The sequence below is a fragment of the Musca domestica genome, unplaced genomic scaffold, assembly GCF_030504385.1.
Source record: "Musca domestica strain aabys unplaced genomic scaffold, Musca_domestica.polishedcontigs.V.1.1 13, whole genome shotgun sequence".
Lineage (NCBI taxonomy): Eukaryota > Metazoa > Arthropoda > Insecta > Diptera > Muscidae > Musca > Musca domestica.
This window is the reverse complement of record NW_026712172.1, coordinates 8,380,937-8,398,561: the sequence shown is the minus strand read 5'-3', so window position 1 is coordinate 8,398,561 and position 17,625 is coordinate 8,380,937. Positions and strand designations below refer to the sequence as shown.

Sequence of the window (17,625 nt, the reverse complement as noted above, 5' to 3'; positions counted from 1 at the left end):
ACATGTTGTTTTGAAATACGGGCTGCTATCGACTGCTGGGTACATACTGGACATGTATAACGGCTATAACGGTTTTTTCCATTATCTATGGATATCTTATTTTTATTGTATATGTGAGTAAAATATGTATATTTATGTAATATATAATTTTTACATTTTTCAATATTAACAATTAAAGCATTAACTTTTGTGGCTCCGTAATTGAGATATATATTTTTTTTAAACCAACTTTTACGTTTTTAGCTTTTAACACATACTTTATTCTATTGTGATTTCTTATTCGTCGTTTTGGTTTTGATTTGTATTTATTTTATATGTTTCATATTTTGATTAATGAACGTGGAATAAAAAGATGTGTTAAGATTAACTTTAAAATAAGAAAGAAAAACAACATAAACTATAATTGTAAAAAACAATTGAATATTGAAATTCATTTCATTGTAGATTGGTTGCAGTTATTTTAATGGGACAATTAATAATACACAAATGACGTACATAAAAAATGTTTTAATTTACGTACATAAAAATGTTTTATAAACTGGTCAAATTAAAAAAAATATTACAACACTATTTAATAAATTCAAGAACATTCAAAATTATTCCAAAATTGGTTATGTTTCACTGAACTTTCAAGAGGCCACATCCAGCAAAATTGTTGAAAAAAACACCGAGTTTACAGACACCAGTATTATTGCAATTTATTATACATACCTTTTGGTTCACCCTTACTGCAAAGATCGTCAATGGACTGGGATGAGGTGTTTAAGAAGAAGGATTACAATGTAATGTTCATGCAACCTGCTTAAAACAACACATTTACTACGGCTGGACCGAATGTTAATACCTTTCCCACCATATGTGGCTGATATACAGGGTGAGATGAAAAAAAACTGCAACCAAATTCAGACTGCTGTCATTTCTAAGCCACTAGTCCGACAGGTGTTAAAATTATTCCAGTGGCAGCTCATTATATTGTTTACAAGTGTACAAAACAATTTTTATTAAATTTTTATAAAAGTTATTCGTAATGGAATTCAAGCGTAATAGTGTGATTTCCTTATATTTGGCTGTAAAACCACAAGTGCCTATCGTTTGCGCACTTCAGCATTTAAATGTGAAAAAATCTTTTATGTCCCGTACCATCGCTCGTTATCGTGATACTGGTAGCGCAGTTCGTTTTCAGGGAAGTGGACGGAAGAAAACAGCAAAAATAGTTCAGCAGAAATGGTTCGAAAAGTAAAGAAGCGACTTGATCGAAACCCGCGTCGCAGTGGCCGAAAAATGGCTCGTGAGCTGAATATATCGCAATATTCCATTCGGCAAATATAGAAAAATGAGCTCGGGGTAAAGCCATTGAAATAAATAAGTGCAAGAACTAACATCGCAAACAGAAAGAAAATGGTCACAAAAGATCTATAGATGTTTCGCTTGGCCGAAAGTGGTGAACTGCCGAATTTGGTTTTCTCCGATGAGAAAACATTGGTTGTCCAACAGCTTATAAACAAACAAAGTGATCGTGGTTACTTGCCAAGGTAAACAAGGTCAGCTGAAAATGTGCACCTTAGGTTGGCCACCAGAACTGAAGCGCCGGCCATGGTGATGGTGTGGACCGTCATAACAGCCAATGGACGCTCTCCGCTCGTATTAATCGGCCGTGGCATCAGAATAAGTGCCGAATATTGTCCCGAAAATATTCTGGAGGGTGTATTAAAGCCTTGGGCACACAAACCTTTTGGCCGCAGACCTCGGACATTCCAACAGGACTCAGCACCATCGCACTCAGCATCCCCACCCAAGAATGGTAACAAAATGAAGTTCCTCGCATTATTTCCAGCACACAATGGCCCCCAAAATCCACGGATACCAATTGTGTCTGGAGTATTTTGGAAAGCAAGGTTGGCACTAAAAAATACCAAAGTGTCAATCACCTCAAGCAAGCGCTTCGCCGGAAATGGGCCAAAATACCGCAGAGCGACATTCGGGCAGCGTGTGACGGTTTCATTGGCCGTTTGAAGGCCATAATTTGTGCCAAATGTGACTAATTCGAACAAATCTAAACTTATTCTAAAATTTGATGCGCACTATCCTTATTAAATATGCATTTTCTTGAACACAAGCCGAATATATATTTATGAGAAAGACATTTTAAGCCCATTGGACTTTTAAGTTGTTTTAATTGGTCTACGTTTTTAACTTGTCATCTGCATGACCTTAGCCTCATTTATATTTGCAAGCGGTAAGTATTATGTTGAGAAAATAGCATGGCCTTGGATGTTAGATACCAATGTCCTATTTTCACACATTGTAATCAACCCATTTTGTTGTTACTTTTAAACTGTTGCAACTGTGTGTTCCCTCCTGTCGCAGGACACACCACAAAACTGTGTAGGAAAAAATCAAAAAAGAACTGTTTATTTTGTAATATTATGCGTTTTTTTTTTTTCACTTTATTAATATTTAATTTTAATAATTATTTTTATATTATAAATTAAAGCAAATTTGTTAAAATTAAGAAAAAATTACAATATTTTCCAAGAAATTATTGTCTAACTCGCATAAAAAATGTTAAATGTACTTATTGTTGTTGGTGTTGTTTAAATTAAATACAAATACGTAATACAATGTAAAAGTTGCAAAATAACAAAAAAATATATACGTGTGTAATTATCCTTATTTAACATTAAAACAAAAAGACAAAAAATATGGGATGCTATTAAAATTATAGCAACAACATCTTGATCTCACATTACAAGAAATATCTATAGAAATTTCATAAATTTCTTAACAACATTTATAAATTAAGAAGAAATAAAATATGAGAGCATATTCCGAGAAAGGGAAATTAGAAATGCATTTATGAAATAAAATAAAATACAACAAGAAATTGTGAAAGCTCTGTTTCAGTTTCGTTTTCTAAGTTATACAAAATTTTCGTTTCAATATCACAATGAAGCAATGCAGAAAAACAACATTAATACAATGCACAAATGAAAACTTAAACAACAATTTTAAATTTCCGTTACTTTTCGAAAATATACTACAAGACATGTTTGTTTAAAGAAAAGGCAAAGTTACGAGGAAACATAATCAAAATACACTACTACTGTTTTACTCTACAACAGCAACTGAGAAAGTAGCCAAATAATTAAACAATAACACATAACAATGAATTATGAAAAAGGGATTTATTTTTTTTTCCAAAACAATTTTATGTCTATGAGGTGTTTTCGGAAGAGGTCGTGGTATCTATATTGCGGGATAGTTAGTAGTAATGGTACTTTTGTGGAAGCGGGTTGGATGGGGAACAAAAATTACAAACGAAAATCAATGAATGATTCAAAACTTTAATTGTCATGTTTTACGTGGCGGTGTTGGAGGAGGCGCCGCATAATGATGCCTCATCATGTCTTTGGGAATGTTTTCGTAGGCTGAAAAATGACGGGAGTAAACAATTTGAACAAACCGGGCCGTGACGAGACCTGCTTACCTGTTCCCGCCGCATGTCCACTTGATGAGGTGGTGGTGGAGGATGATGAGGACGTTTGATGATGTTGTAACTGTTGTTGTGGTGCATGAGGATGATGGGTTGAATGATGATGAGATTGTTGTTGTTGTTGTTGTTCGTTGTGTTTTGGTGTTGTTGCTTGAAATACATCGTTGCTGTAGATTTGCTGTGGTTGTTGTTGTTGTGTGGCTGCTGTGGCCTGTGTTGTAAATTTATGACGGCTGCTTGGTGTTGTTGGCGATGCCAATGGCATTTTATTAAAAGCTGATTTCGATGCTTGTATATTGTCAGCATTAGAGCTACTGTTGCTGGACGCGCTAATCTGTTGTTGTTTACTTGCTAAATTTAAATTAGGTGGTAAGGGAGATCTTTGTGTGTCGTTACCAATTTCGCCGGTGTATCTGCAAAGAAAAAAAATATATATTATTACAAAATTAAATAGATTTTGAAGATTGTTCAACTCACTTTATATTCGTGTATTCACGACCAACTTGTATGCTTTGCTCTTCGGCCCGTTTGCGCTGTATTAATGTTTGTATGTAATGCTGTACAGCATAATAGACGAACTTGTATTGTGCCTCGGTTTGTACTAGACCAGAACGTTGGGATCGTACCATTTGTATTGTGCGTTGTATATCAATTTCGGTATCTAAACCTAAAAGTGACAAAGAAAAAAATATATGTTAGATAAAATGGTTTCATATAAAGGATTAGTTAAAAATTTGAATGCAATCAGTTTTCCAGAGAGCTTTTAAAGAAAAAAATTCAAATTACAATCAATATCATCACATCACATATTCAAATGCGAAACTTAAAAAAAAATCGGTGAATAATGTAGGGAGGTAATATTAAATGGGGGCTATACCAAAATGTGGACCAGCACAGAAAATTTTCTGCCTTAGTTTACAATATCCATTACGAACTTCAAATACCAAATTTCAAACAATTCCGATGAATAAAGTCGCTAAAATCATCAAAATACTAAATATAGGGAGGTACCGTTATATGGGGGCTATAATAAGACGTAGACCTGCACAGACAATTTTCCGTCATACGCTGTAGTATTCATTGCGAACTTCAAATACCAAATTTGAAACAATTCCGGTGAATAATGTCGCTAAAATCATCAAAATACCGAACATAGGGAGGTACCGTTTTATGGGGGCTATACCAAAACATGGACCCACATGGCCCATTTTCAATACCAAAAGTCCTGCAGACGTAATATATATTTGAGTAAAACTTTATCAATCTACTTCATTTCGTTCGGAAGTTAGAATGATTTCCACAGACGGAGGACATCGCTAAATCGACATAGAATTGTGTGCTAATTAAGAATATATATATACTTTGTGGGTGACAAACTTAGTATACCCTCCACACTATGGTATAAAATACAAATATTTACTAACAACATATCTCTTGTCTGCATGATTTTAAATTAATATCGTCCTAAGATAGATAATGCTGTAAAGAGAAGGCTTTTACTTTCAGGTCTCCAAGCGAAATCATAGATCTTATGAGCATATACATACCTTCTAAAGAACACAGATACAAAGAAATTTTTTACTTGTTATACAAGGAAGTATCCTGTTAATTTATACATATAATACCTTTCGCATTATCTGCATGGAACTCTTTAAAGTTTAAGAAGTAGGTATATAGGCCTACTTCTTAAACTTCTAAAGAGTTCCATACAGATAATGCGAAAGGTATTATATGTATAAATTCACAGAATACTTCCTTGTATAATAACTATTCAAAATAACTTTTATAGAATTTATACGATTTATACGAGTTTTTTTAAAAACATAAACGGGATACGAAGTCTATTATAAAACAAACATTGCGGCAAATCAACCATAATTAAGTTTTAATACCACCGCGCCTAGAAGTATGCCTACTAAAAAGTCTGTGGAAAGTTGTTAGTTTCCTATCGATAAAACTTTAGTTGGAATTTTTACAAGTATTGACTTGTTTACTTACCATTTCTATCGATCTGATCCAAAATCATGTCTATCACTATAAATGTACCCGTGCGACCAATACCTGCCGAACAATGCACACAAATTGGGCCCTGGAGAAGACAACAATGAGTTAGGTGAGTAATTAAAAAATATATGACATTTTTCAACTTACCGGCTTATCACCAGCCTGGGTCAATTGTCCCTGTTTTGAGTTGACATCTTGCAAGAAATTCAACACACAACCAGGATCAGCAGGTACACCGTGATCGGGCCATACCTGAAAGTGATAATGGAATATACGCCTCTCTGGCTGATCACGCCATGAAAATAAGAACTCCCTCAACGTGTAGTCATTGGTCGAGTTCTCTGAGATGCATTGAATTTTGGCGGGTCCAAATTGTTTGGTTTGCCCCTCATCTGGCCAATATTTGGCACATTTATTTTTGCCACGTTCAAATTCTTTGGTTGTCATCACTATGACACGTGTATTCTCCTGCCAAATCATGTTCCAGAAATCGGTAATGGTATTGGCCAAACAGCCCTGGGTAGCAATGTAGGTTTTGAACATTTCACGTTCGGTCAAATCATTGCTATTCTTTTTATTGAGGGGTCGTGCAATACCACTGCCATTGGAACCGGAAGCCCCTGACCGTTGCTGCTGCTGGGGTTGACTCAAACCATTACAGTTGCCCATCAATGCATTATTGGTAAGCGATTCACTGCGCTTGTGCTTATTCAAATTATCCGTTTTCTTGTTGCATGTAACACAGTTGCTGTAGGGCAGTGTAGCCGTTTTCACAGCACACTGAACGCAGGTTTTATTTAACAACTGGCAGTTGGGGCAATTCTTCTGAATTTGTGCAGCCGTACAGGCTGGACACGAGGAGACCATGGCATTTAAACTTTCCTGCGAAGCATTCATGTTATTCTGTTCACCATCGGTGGGTAAGCGTATGTAGTTGGCATTGATATACTCAGCGCCGGATATGCTATGATCGACATCGTTTAGCTTGACACGGGTGTGATCATCTGCCAAAATGAGAGAGGTGAAGGGAGGGGATTATTAAAAATGTGCAAAAGAATTATATTAATATATATGACCAAACAAGGCATGGAACCGTTATTATTCCAGTGTTGTTCAGCCATAACTTTATCTGGCTGTTTTCATATGCATTTGTTTACTTACATGGTAAAATATTTCTGTAACGATTTTTGTTGCGATTCTCCAGTTTATAGCCTTCATTACGTGAGAAAATGTCACGACTATCCTGCTGTAAAGCTTCAAATTCCTCCCAGAAGCCTCCCTAGAAATGAAAAAAGTAACAAATTAAAATTATTATTCATGTGAATACAAAACGAGTTTAAAGGTTTTTGTGCGGCAATAAGATATAAGTAAGTCTGTTTTAATTTCGAATGTTAATCGACTGAATATATTTTCGTTTCAGGTAAATATTTTCGGCGTAGGTGAGTTCATTTGTTTTTTTTTTGCTTTACTAACATTTGATGAATATAGGTGCCTATAATTATAGAAAACAAACGGAACTTGTAATGTCATTTACCGAGAGACACCTGTGCTCATTGAGGCTAGTTCACATATCCTTACTATAGTGCAGGGTGAGATAAAAAACTTCAACAAAGTCAAACGCCATAATTTTCCCATTTTTTTGAATGAAAGCAAAAATGTCGGAAATAGCATCAAATTTTAGAATATGTTTAGATTTGTTCGAATTGGTCACCTTTGGCACGAAACGGTGCCAATGAAACCGACACACGCTGCCCGCTTTGCTCTGTGGTACTTTAGCCCATTACCGGCGAAGCGCTTGCTTGAGGTGATCGACACTTTGGTATTTTTTAGTGCCAACCTTGCTTTACAAAATACTCCAGCGAGGAGTATCAGTCTTGGGTGGCGCCCAAGGCTTTATTATATTTTCACGATAATATTCGGCATTTATTCTGATGCCACCACGGTTGATTAATACGAGCGGAGATCGACCATCGGCTGTTATGGCGACCACACCATCACCATGGCCGGAACTTGAGTTCTGCTGGCCAAGCGAAGTTGCACATTTTCAGCTGACCTCTTTGGCAAGTAAACACGATTATTTTGTTTGTTTACAAACTGCTGGACAACGAATTTTTGGCTTTTCACCACTTTTGGCCAAGTGAAGCAACTCTTTAGCTCTGTTACGGTGTAAGTCCTTGCACTTTTTGGAATTTCAATGTCTTTACCCTGAGTTCATTTACAACAATTGCCGAATGGGACATTGCGATATGTTCAGCTCACGAGCCATTTTTCGGCCCCTGCGACGCGGGTTTCGATAAAGTCGATTTTTTACCTTTCGAACCATTTCTGCTGATGTTGCTGTGCTGTTTTCTTTTGTCCAGTATCACGATAACGAGCGGTTATACGAGACGAAAATGTATTCACATTTAAATGCTGAAGTGCTCTAACGATAGCCACTTGTGCTTTGCCAGCCAAATATAAAGAAACCACTATCACGCTTGAATTCCATCACAAATAACTTTTATTCTGGAAAATTCTTCACAAAATTCTTTTTTTACGCTTGTAAACAATATAACGAGCAGTCACTGGAATAATTTTAACAGCCTTCGGACGAGTGGCTTAGAAATGATAGCAGTCTGAAGTTGGTTGCAGTTTTTTCATCTCTCTCCGTATATAGTATATATGTAGTATGCGAAAAAAAAACATAAAATAAATTATGCCTCATTAATACTTCTACTTCTATAACTATATTCATCTGCTAAGTTTAAAAATTGTGCGCGCCTAAAAGTATGCTCTAAAATCTAAAGAGACATTTCTATCATGACTTGCATTATGCCTGAACTTCACATTCATCAAAATCTCATGGAGTCTCAAAGAATTTGTGAAGCAAATAATGAATGGCCATTTCGCTACTTTAAGGCAAGGGAGGATACCCGCAAATCAATTTGCTGGGTCACTAAGAAAAATTAGGAAAATTCATAGAAAACAATTCTACGCCATGCCCTCTGTATTTTCCAATGATACTCTATGTTTACAAAAATTAAATTATCAAATGTTCAAAGTTTCTATCACAGATTTGGCCCCTTTTTGTTTTAATGGCGACTTTTGTCAATATAATATTTCTGTTAATTATATACTTGAATTATGTGCCTAAAAGGTGCACACAATGCAATTCAGGTAATTGCAAAATTAATGTGTCGTTTTTGTTTTTGTTTTCAAGACTACAAAACCATAAACAATCAACTTGACGACATACAAAACATGTCGATATGTATGACAGACTGAGGCTGTTGCCGTAAAAGGTTAAGACTACTCTACAACAATCAAGCTGGGTTAGCGTTGCCATAATATGACACTAACAGCAATTGAAAATGTTACAAAAAACAAACGACGTAGCAGAACAAAAAAGTGGACTCAAATGGACGACAAAGCCAACGATCTGTCAAAGTAAGCAAAATGTTTTTTTTTTTTTTAAATAATAAAAAAGCAAACAATCAAACATTATTAATAGATTAAATCAACAATGCACATCTGATATGTATCTTGCTCCTCTCAATTCAACTTTTTCTCATCGAGTGAGAGCAAGAGCCGTAACCTTACAAATTAATACAATAATGTCATTGCTTTTATTTCTCTTCCTCTCTCATTTATATCTACTTCTACATTTACAAATTGAAAAAATCATTAAAAGCCCATGGGAACTGTCACTTTTGCGGAACTGTTTTTGTTTGAGTGACCACGTTATTTTTTTTTATCCGTTCTCCTCATATTATCATGTTTTGACAGTCAGTGTTGTGACAACTTCACTGCACTCCACTTACCTTAACCAATTGTTCGACACGAGCATTGATGCCAGCTGCAGTGATGCGTGTAGCATTAAATGGCTGCCGCAAATGGACAACCGTACCGCACGTCTCCACCATTGGATTGCGTTTGTAGTGTTCAATTAATTCCGATAATGTATTGAATGGTTCACCACCGCCAACATCGTATTTGTTGTCCTGGAAAAAAAGGTCAAAGAAAACAAATGAAAACGACAGTCAATGTGAAAAAGTGTTCTTATTAATTAATTAATTGAAATCATGAATGTGAGATATGTAATAAAATTGAATGATGAATTGATAAATATCCGTTTAGGGACATTTGAGAAATGGATAATCAAAATGGAAACACAAGATTGAAAATTTTCATTTAAAATGTGAAAAAAATGACTATTTTGATCATTGATATCTTGAATATGTCAATGATTTAAGAGCTTGAACTACGCACTGGTTGTAATTCCTTTGCGGAATTAGTACTAAAGAACTTTCAAAAATATGTTAATTTGACAGTTTTGAAAATTGAGGTACGTATGAGTATTACTCAGGTTTTCACACTCATACGCCACTTTTTTTTTTTTCAAAATATTCATCGTGGAAATTATTACAATGACAATCCCTAAATAACATACGTAAATTCAGTTCTATTACTTTTGGGTAAATAAATTAAATAGTTTTGGGTATCTCAAAACGTATGCTTGTTGTTTGACAATTATACGCCACCATGCAACACGTTCATAATAGTCCATTTGAAGTTGAATTGATTTTTTCGGAATTTTCTTAAAAACGTTCGGCTGTATATGTAAACGTCTGACGTCATTTTTTTTGATTGCTTTATCCCTATTGAATTTCTAAAAAAATCCCACTTAGCTTATTGTGATAAACATTAATACTGTCACAGATCTCAGAATCAAATTAGTATGAATCGAGAGCATAAGGATTTTTCAAAAATTGTTCAACCATAAGCTTTAATAATCTTTGGCAATTATACGCACAATAGTACATTTGAACAAATAATGGGAATGAAATTCGAATTCAAGATTTTATTTTCCGTCTGTACAGGGTGAGATGAACAACTGCAACCAATTTCAAACTGCTGTCATTTCTAAGCCACACGTCTGATAGCTGTTAAAATTACTTTAGTGACAGCTCATTCTATTGTTTACAGGCGTACAAAAGCATTTTGATGAGAATTTTCCAGAAAAAAAATTTCGTGATGGAATTCAAGCGTTTATTTGGCTGGAAAACCACAAGTGGCTATCGTTAGAGCACTCCTGCATTTAAATGTGAATAAATCTTTTGTGTCTCGTACCATCACTCGTTACCGTGATACTGGTGCCGACGTCAAGGAAGTGGACGGAAGAAAACAGCAACATCAGCAGAAATGGTTTGAAAAGTAAAGGAGCGACTTGATCGAAACCCGCGTCGCAGTGGCCGAAAAATGGCTTGTGAGCTGAATATATCACAATATTCCATTCGGCAAATATTAAAAAATGAGCTCGGAGTAAAGCAATTGAAATTTCAAAAAGTGCAAAAACTTACACCGCAACAGATAGAAAATAGACTAAGAGGAGATAAAGAGTTGCTATGCTTGGCCGAAAGTGGTGAACTGCCGAATTTGGCTTTCTCCGATGAGAAAACATTCGTTGTCCAGCAGTTTGTAAACAAACAAAATGATCGTGTTTACTTGCCAAAGAGGTCAGCTGAAAATGTGCACCTTCGGTTCGCCAACAGAACTCAAACGCCGGCCATGGTGATGGTGTGGGCCGCCATTACAACCGATGATCGCTCTCCGCTCGTATTAATCGACCGTGGCATCAGAATGGTTACAAAATGAGGTTTCTCGCTTCATTTCCAGCGCACAATGGCCACCAAAATCTCCGGATACCAATCCGTTGGACTATTGTGTCTGGAGTATTTTGAAAAGCGAGGTTGGCACTAAAAAATACCAAAGTGTCGATCACCGATCAAGCAAGCGCTTCGCCGGGAATGGGCCAAAATATCGCAGAGCAACATTCGGGCAGCGTGTGACGGTTTCATTGGCCGTTTGAAGGCCATAGTTCGCTCCAAAGGTGACCAATTCGAACAAATCTAAACTTATTCTAAAATTTGAGGCTATTTCCGAAATTTTTTGTTTTTATTCAATAAAATTAAAAAAAAAATGTAAAAATTATGGCGTTTGACTTTGTTGCAGGTTTTTTGTCTCACCCTGTATATCATCTTCACAACAGATCTTTTATTAGCAAAAATGTTTGTACGTGTGAAATTTGAGGAGAGTTGGATGCTTATTTAGCTTTCTTTGAGCGTTTTGTTTTTCATAATCTTGAACCCTGTGTGGGAGATTTACCAGAAGAAATGGTCCGATCTCTACCATCTTTATAACAGATTTTGTGTTGATGGAAATATTGAGATTTACCAAGTCTGAATGGAACCCGATGTTAATTTCGCGTTTTATGAGCTTCATGGATCTCAAAAATTTGACTCTTTGTCGGGGAGGTACCACAAGGAGTGGACTGATATATCCCATCTTCACAACAGATCTTGTGTTAGTAGACATAATGGTATGTGTGAAATATAAAGAGAACCTGATGCTTAAATCGCATTTTATTCGTTTTGGTTATTCAAAACTTTAACCCTTTGTGTAGAAGGTACCAGAAGAAATGGTCCGATCTCTACCATCTTTATAACAGATCTTGTGTTGATGGAAATATTGAGAAGTCTGAATGGATCAGGATGTTAATTTCCTGTCTTATGAGCTTCATGAGTATTCAAAATTTTGACCCTTTGTGGGGGAGGTACGTGACCGATATTGTCCATTTTCGCACCTAACCTAGCACTGATACACATATTAGGATTTGCAAAGTTGGATCACCATCGGATTATCCTTATTCGTTCTGTGCAGTAAATTATTTTCTTTGAAAATGTTGACATTTTGTAAGGGGAAGGTATCAGAAGGAGTAGACCGATATTGTCCATCTCCGAACTCGATCTAAGTTTGACAATAATATTACGATGTACCAAGTTTAGATCGAATCGGATACTCCATTCGAGAGTTATCGTGCGGCGCACAAGCCAGTCAGACAGACAGACGGATGGACGGACATTGCTAGATCAACTCTGGCTGAGGGTATAAAAAAATGAGACCTCATGTCGTACTAATTGGTGTTAAAAAATCATTTTGCGCCACAGACAATTCATTTTACCACTCTTTTCTATTGATTTATATATTGAAAATAATATATTATTTGCGGATACATTTCCAAAAAATTCAAAAACACTTTTTCTCCAATATTATAATTAAAAAAATGGTCGTAATTGTTGAATCGAATCCCGGAATATGTGTTTTATCTATTATTACATTTTCCCATTTTCAGTTTCTGTTCCTCTCCTTAAATTAGCTTCCTATTTATAAGGCGTTGCGGTTCAAAAGAAAATTGCGTGCCCATCCTTCAAGAAAATTGTTGAAATGAAATCATTATTATACTATAAACCTTCTATCCACTGACCTTAATTTCGTCGAAATTGATTTTTCTTAGAACATTTTCTTTCTATTATACATCATTGTCAGGTTAAAATATTTAATAACATTCCCAAGAGCCTTGCCAGAAAAAAAAACTTTTCTAATTTATGGACATCTTTTATGGATTTGTTTTCAGCAAAAATTTACACACAATCAGCAGAAATACAAAAAAATTAGACATTAAAGCTCAGTTCTAGCTTAAACAGAATTAATAAATTTCTTTTTTGTCTGTGTCTGTGTTTGTCCCATTCCAATAGCAATAACAACAAAAAAATTAATTACTCTCACCCAAACTAAGCTGTTGTCATTTTAAGTATGGCTGGCTGGCGGGCTAGCTGGAAAAAAAATTGGAATTGAAATTGAACTCGAAAATTGTTTGTGTCTACAAAAAGGTAGATAGCTTGGTAGGTGTGTGTGGCGCAAATTGAAAATTAGCTGGATGCAATCATGTACATACATACATACACCCCATATCGATATAGTTTTTGCCCGTCTGTGTGTATTTGTAGTTTTGCCTGTTGTTGGATTTGTGTTGTTGTTGCTGTTTTTTTTTTCGTTCAAGGTCATAAATAATAAGGAAAAACTTTACAATGTTTAGTTGAACTTGAAATTTTGCTAGGTTGAAATTGCTGTTGTTATGGAGGTATTTTTACACAACAACTTCCATGAAAAAATCTATAAAATCGCGATTTTTGTTTAAAACATTTTTTTACTTTGTTGTTAAATGCCAATTAGTTTATTTTTTCGTTTGACGATTAAGCCATTTTGTGAGGAATGGAAAAAAATATTTCAAAAACATACCTGCCAACGTATCATGACATGTGTAACTTTATCGTCTGTCCTTACAGATAAGACAAAATCGCCTGGTTTCGATTGCGATTCACGGACCAGAAATGAACCATTCTTTCCACGCTCCAATAACAATTTTTCACCTTCTTTACCAGAAAGATTGCCATGAAACCATCTGAAAATATATGAAAAAAAGGGCAAAATATTAAAAATCAATCAATACCAAAATTTTAAATATTTATAGGAATACACAAAGGAACACAACCTTCTAGCAACACTTCTTCAGCAGTCCTGCTCTTTACACTTTTATTCAAAACTTTACTTAATTTTGGATATTGTAATTCCCACTCAAGTCCTTTGCTTTGGCTTAACAATTGCGTACTAATTGTTTGTTTTCAAAACACTGACATTCCCCCGTAAATATGACACAATTTGCAAAAGCTCTTTTCTTTGAAATTTGTTTTAGGCTATGGCTTTCAAACTGTAGCCATCGGATTGTTTGTTCTCATGTCGACTACTCTCAACTAACTCTTAGTGTTATTCTCAGAGCCAACAGCCGTTAAGTTAAGAACATCTGTTGAAATTGAACGAAAGCTCTGCTTTGGTTTATATGCATGAGATGTATGGGATGAGAGTTGTTTTGTTCCCTCTCTCATCGCTCTCTGCTGTGTTTTCCAATATTCACAATATGGATTTTTGTATCACCTGTTGCTCAGCAAGCACGTGTATTTGAAACTTTGGCCATTTGTTCTCTACGACGATAAACAGTTGACTGTATCGTTGTGTTGGTAAACAAAATATGCAAATATAAGTAATAGGTTATTTCACGTTTAGACGATAGGATTTTCCATAACAAGTTATGGCCAGAGATGGGGAAATGATATTGAAAAAGGTGTATTTATTTTGAAATCCAATTATAATCCAGCCATGCCATTCTATGGAAAGTTAACTAAACGAAAGGAGTAATTAAAATTAAATTTGTAATCTATAAACGGTTTAAAATGCAATAATAAAGAGTTTTCCAATAAGAGGTGTTATTTTGGCATTTTAACGAAAAATTTCAATTTTTTGAGATAAATTATCGGAAGTTTATTTCACAATAAGGAGGAAGGTATGCCGTTAACAATGAAAAATAATATAAGCCGAATTCCCACAAAGAAAACGTTTACAAGACCATATATATTTGTGTGTCCAATTTTCTTGGACATTTTTGACAGAAACATTAAAAATATCTAAAACGCAGGAGGTACCTTTCTAAAGATAAATCAAAATGTGGATCAATATATACTAACAAAAAAAAAAAAAAAAAGCCCTATAGCGATATAAGATTTCAGGATATGACGGTTTCTTATGGAGGCTATATTGAGTTTGTCATTCCGTTTCTAACGCCTTGAAATGTGCCTTTTAGATCCAAGAAAGTATATATATTCTTGATCAGCGAAAAATTCTATGTCGATTTAGCCAAGCCCTTCTGTTCGTCTGTTCTAATCACGCTAATTGCATAGCGTGATCTATTAACTGCAGCTAGGTCAAATTCGAAAATGAGCTATATCGGTCAACGTTTTCATATAGCCTCATATAATTGTACCTCCACATGTTCGGTTGGATTATATTTTACTTCAATTTCTAGAGAAACGGCTTAAAGTTCGGTATTTGAAGTTTATATTGGGTTTTACCTCCTATAGTCCCTATATAATTGTACCTTCCCATAATAGGTATTTTCATGATTTTAGCCTCAGAATAGCTTAAATCTAGGTATTTGGAGTACTTTATGAGTTATATATACTGTGGTAGAATATTATACATATAAGTCCAAGTTTTCGTTTAGCCAACCCTTATAATTGTAACTCCCGTTATTTGATATTTTGACGATTTTAGACACAGTTTCTGGTGTAATAGCCTAAAACTTGGTATTTGTAGTTCATAATAGAATAACGGCCCATTCCCATATTCGGTATTTTGATCATTTTAGCCTCAGTTTCTAACGTAATGGTATTAAATTATGAGATCTACCTACTGCGGCAGAACTTGTCCATATATGTTTATGTTATCCTATACCTCCCATATAACGTTAATTCTCGATATTCGGTATTCCCAGACTATTTTTACATGATTTACTTTCCAAATGGTGAAGAGTATTAAAAGGTTCGGCCCGGTCGAAACTTAACTACTATTTTACTTTTATTTGTATTTGTATATTTATTCCTATTCCTTGTTTAATATTTTGAGAATTTTGGAATAAAATATTTTCAATTTTTTTTGCCCACATTTATACACCTCCTGTTTTAAAAAAGGATTGAAAAAATCTCAAATTTCATCCCATTCCCCAGACAATTATTTAAAATTCCCCTTATAAAAGTAATTCTCTAAAATATTATATTTGCACATTTCTCTCAGGTGTAAATGTGTTTGTGTGTATGTGTGTGCCTGAGTGCTTATCATGATTTTAATGGAATTTTTTGTTATTATTAAACGAGAATTCTTGACGATCATTTAAATGAAATGTGTATTTAACAAATATTTCTTGTATCTATCTCCACCAGAGATCAAATATTTAATAACATCATAAAAATAAAGATAAAATAACCTCTGTTCGTACAATCCCCCTATATTTACCAGGATGGAATAATTTTAGAACAAGGCTTTTCAGGGGTGAGAGATTGAGTAAAATTAAAAGAAAAATGTTTCATATTATCATTGAAAAAAAAAAAAAAAAAATAAAATAAATAAATAAAAAATGCAACATAAAAGCAAAAATATAAGGCCAAGTACGGCTGGGCCGAACTTTTATTTCCCTCCACAAATTTTTTAATGAAATTGCGAAATGTAAAAAATTTGGATAAAAATCATCACAATAAGAAGTGGACCTTCATAGGTATTTTTCTGTCATTACGAACCCCAAATACCAAATTTGAAACAATTAAATGATATAAATCATCAAAATACCAAACATCGTTAGGCACATTTGTATGAAGGCTATACGAAAATCTGGAACCTATTCCTAATACCAAATATGAACTTTAAAAAAATTTCGTTGAGCAATGTGGCTGAAATAATCTAAATACCGAATATAGGGGCTACCATTATATGGGGGGTATTACAAAGACCTTGTTCAGTACAGGCAATTTTCTGTGATAGGAAATTGTACTCACGCCACAATTTTTTATTTATTTTTTTTTTTTTCAAATTTTATTGAATGAAAGCAAAAAGCGATGGTTGCTCTCCGCTCGTATTAATCGACCATGGCATCAGAATAAATGCCGAACATCATCTCGAAAATTTTCTGGCCGCAGACCTTGGACATTCCAACAGGACTCAGCCTTATCGCACGCAGCACGCGCCACACAAGAATGGGTACAAAATGATGTTCCTCGCTTCATTTCCAGCGCACAATGGCCACTAAAATCTCCGGATACCAATCCGTTGGACTATTGTGTCTGGAGTATTTTGGAGAGCAAGGTTGGCACTAAAAAAATACCAAAGTGTCGATCACCTCAAGCAACATTCGGGTAGCGTGTCAAGGTTTCATTGGCCGTTTGAAGGCCACAATTCGTGCCAAATGTGACAAATTCGAACAAATCTAAACTTATTCTAAAATGTGATGCTATTTCCCACATTTGTTGCTTTCATTCAAAAATATTTTAAGAGAAATGTAACAAATTATGGCGTTTGACTTTGTTGCAGTTTTTAAAATTTAAATTGACTTTTCCACAATAACCTGTATCTTTTTACATCCTACGTTGAGGCACTCCCAGGAAATTTTTATCAAAAAAGAAACGTTTCATAGTTTAGTATAAATCAATATAGTTATACTACAAGTAAAAACTACATAAAATACAACTAGGTATTTCTAGTAAAATGTAGTATATAGTCTATATGGTGTATCGTTACATTTAAGTTTTCAAAATTTTTGGGAGCTCCTTAAAGTATGCCATAGAAATTTTAAATATAAAATACGAAATAATCACTTTACATATCACTTTGACATTAAGTGTAATTCAGCCTTTACGTAGAGTGCGAAC

General features: G+C 34.7%; 1 protein-coding gene across 3 annotated transcripts in view; it reads right to left on the bottom strand.

Annotated features, from left to right (window-relative positions):
* Window positions 1-2,544: 2,544 nt before the first annotated feature.
* The window catches only part of LOC101887567 (tyrosine-protein phosphatase corkscrew), a 152,231-nt gene continuing 137,150 nt past the window's right edge, over window positions 2,545-17,625 (bottom strand). For 2 of the 3 annotated variants that reach the window (XM_005180426.4, XM_005180424.4), the window contains 7 exons: window positions 13,616-13,778; window positions 9,298-9,477; window positions 6,659-6,776; window positions 5,645-6,501; window positions 5,492-5,582; window positions 3,971-4,160; window positions 2,545-3,906 (listed from right to left, as the gene is read on the bottom strand). In XM_005180426.4, the coding sequence (XP_005180483.1) occupies window positions 3,402-3,906; window positions 3,971-4,160; window positions 5,492-5,582; window positions 5,645-6,501; window positions 6,659-6,776; window positions 9,298-9,477; window positions 13,616-13,778 (2,104 nt within the window). In that variant the 3' untranslated portion in view covers window positions 2,545-3,401. The remainder of the gene's footprint in view (window positions 3,907-3,970; window positions 4,161-5,491; window positions 5,583-5,644; window positions 6,502-6,658; window positions 6,777-9,297; window positions 9,478-13,615; window positions 13,779-17,625) is intronic. The other variant, XM_005180425.4, reaches the window with a different exon arrangement.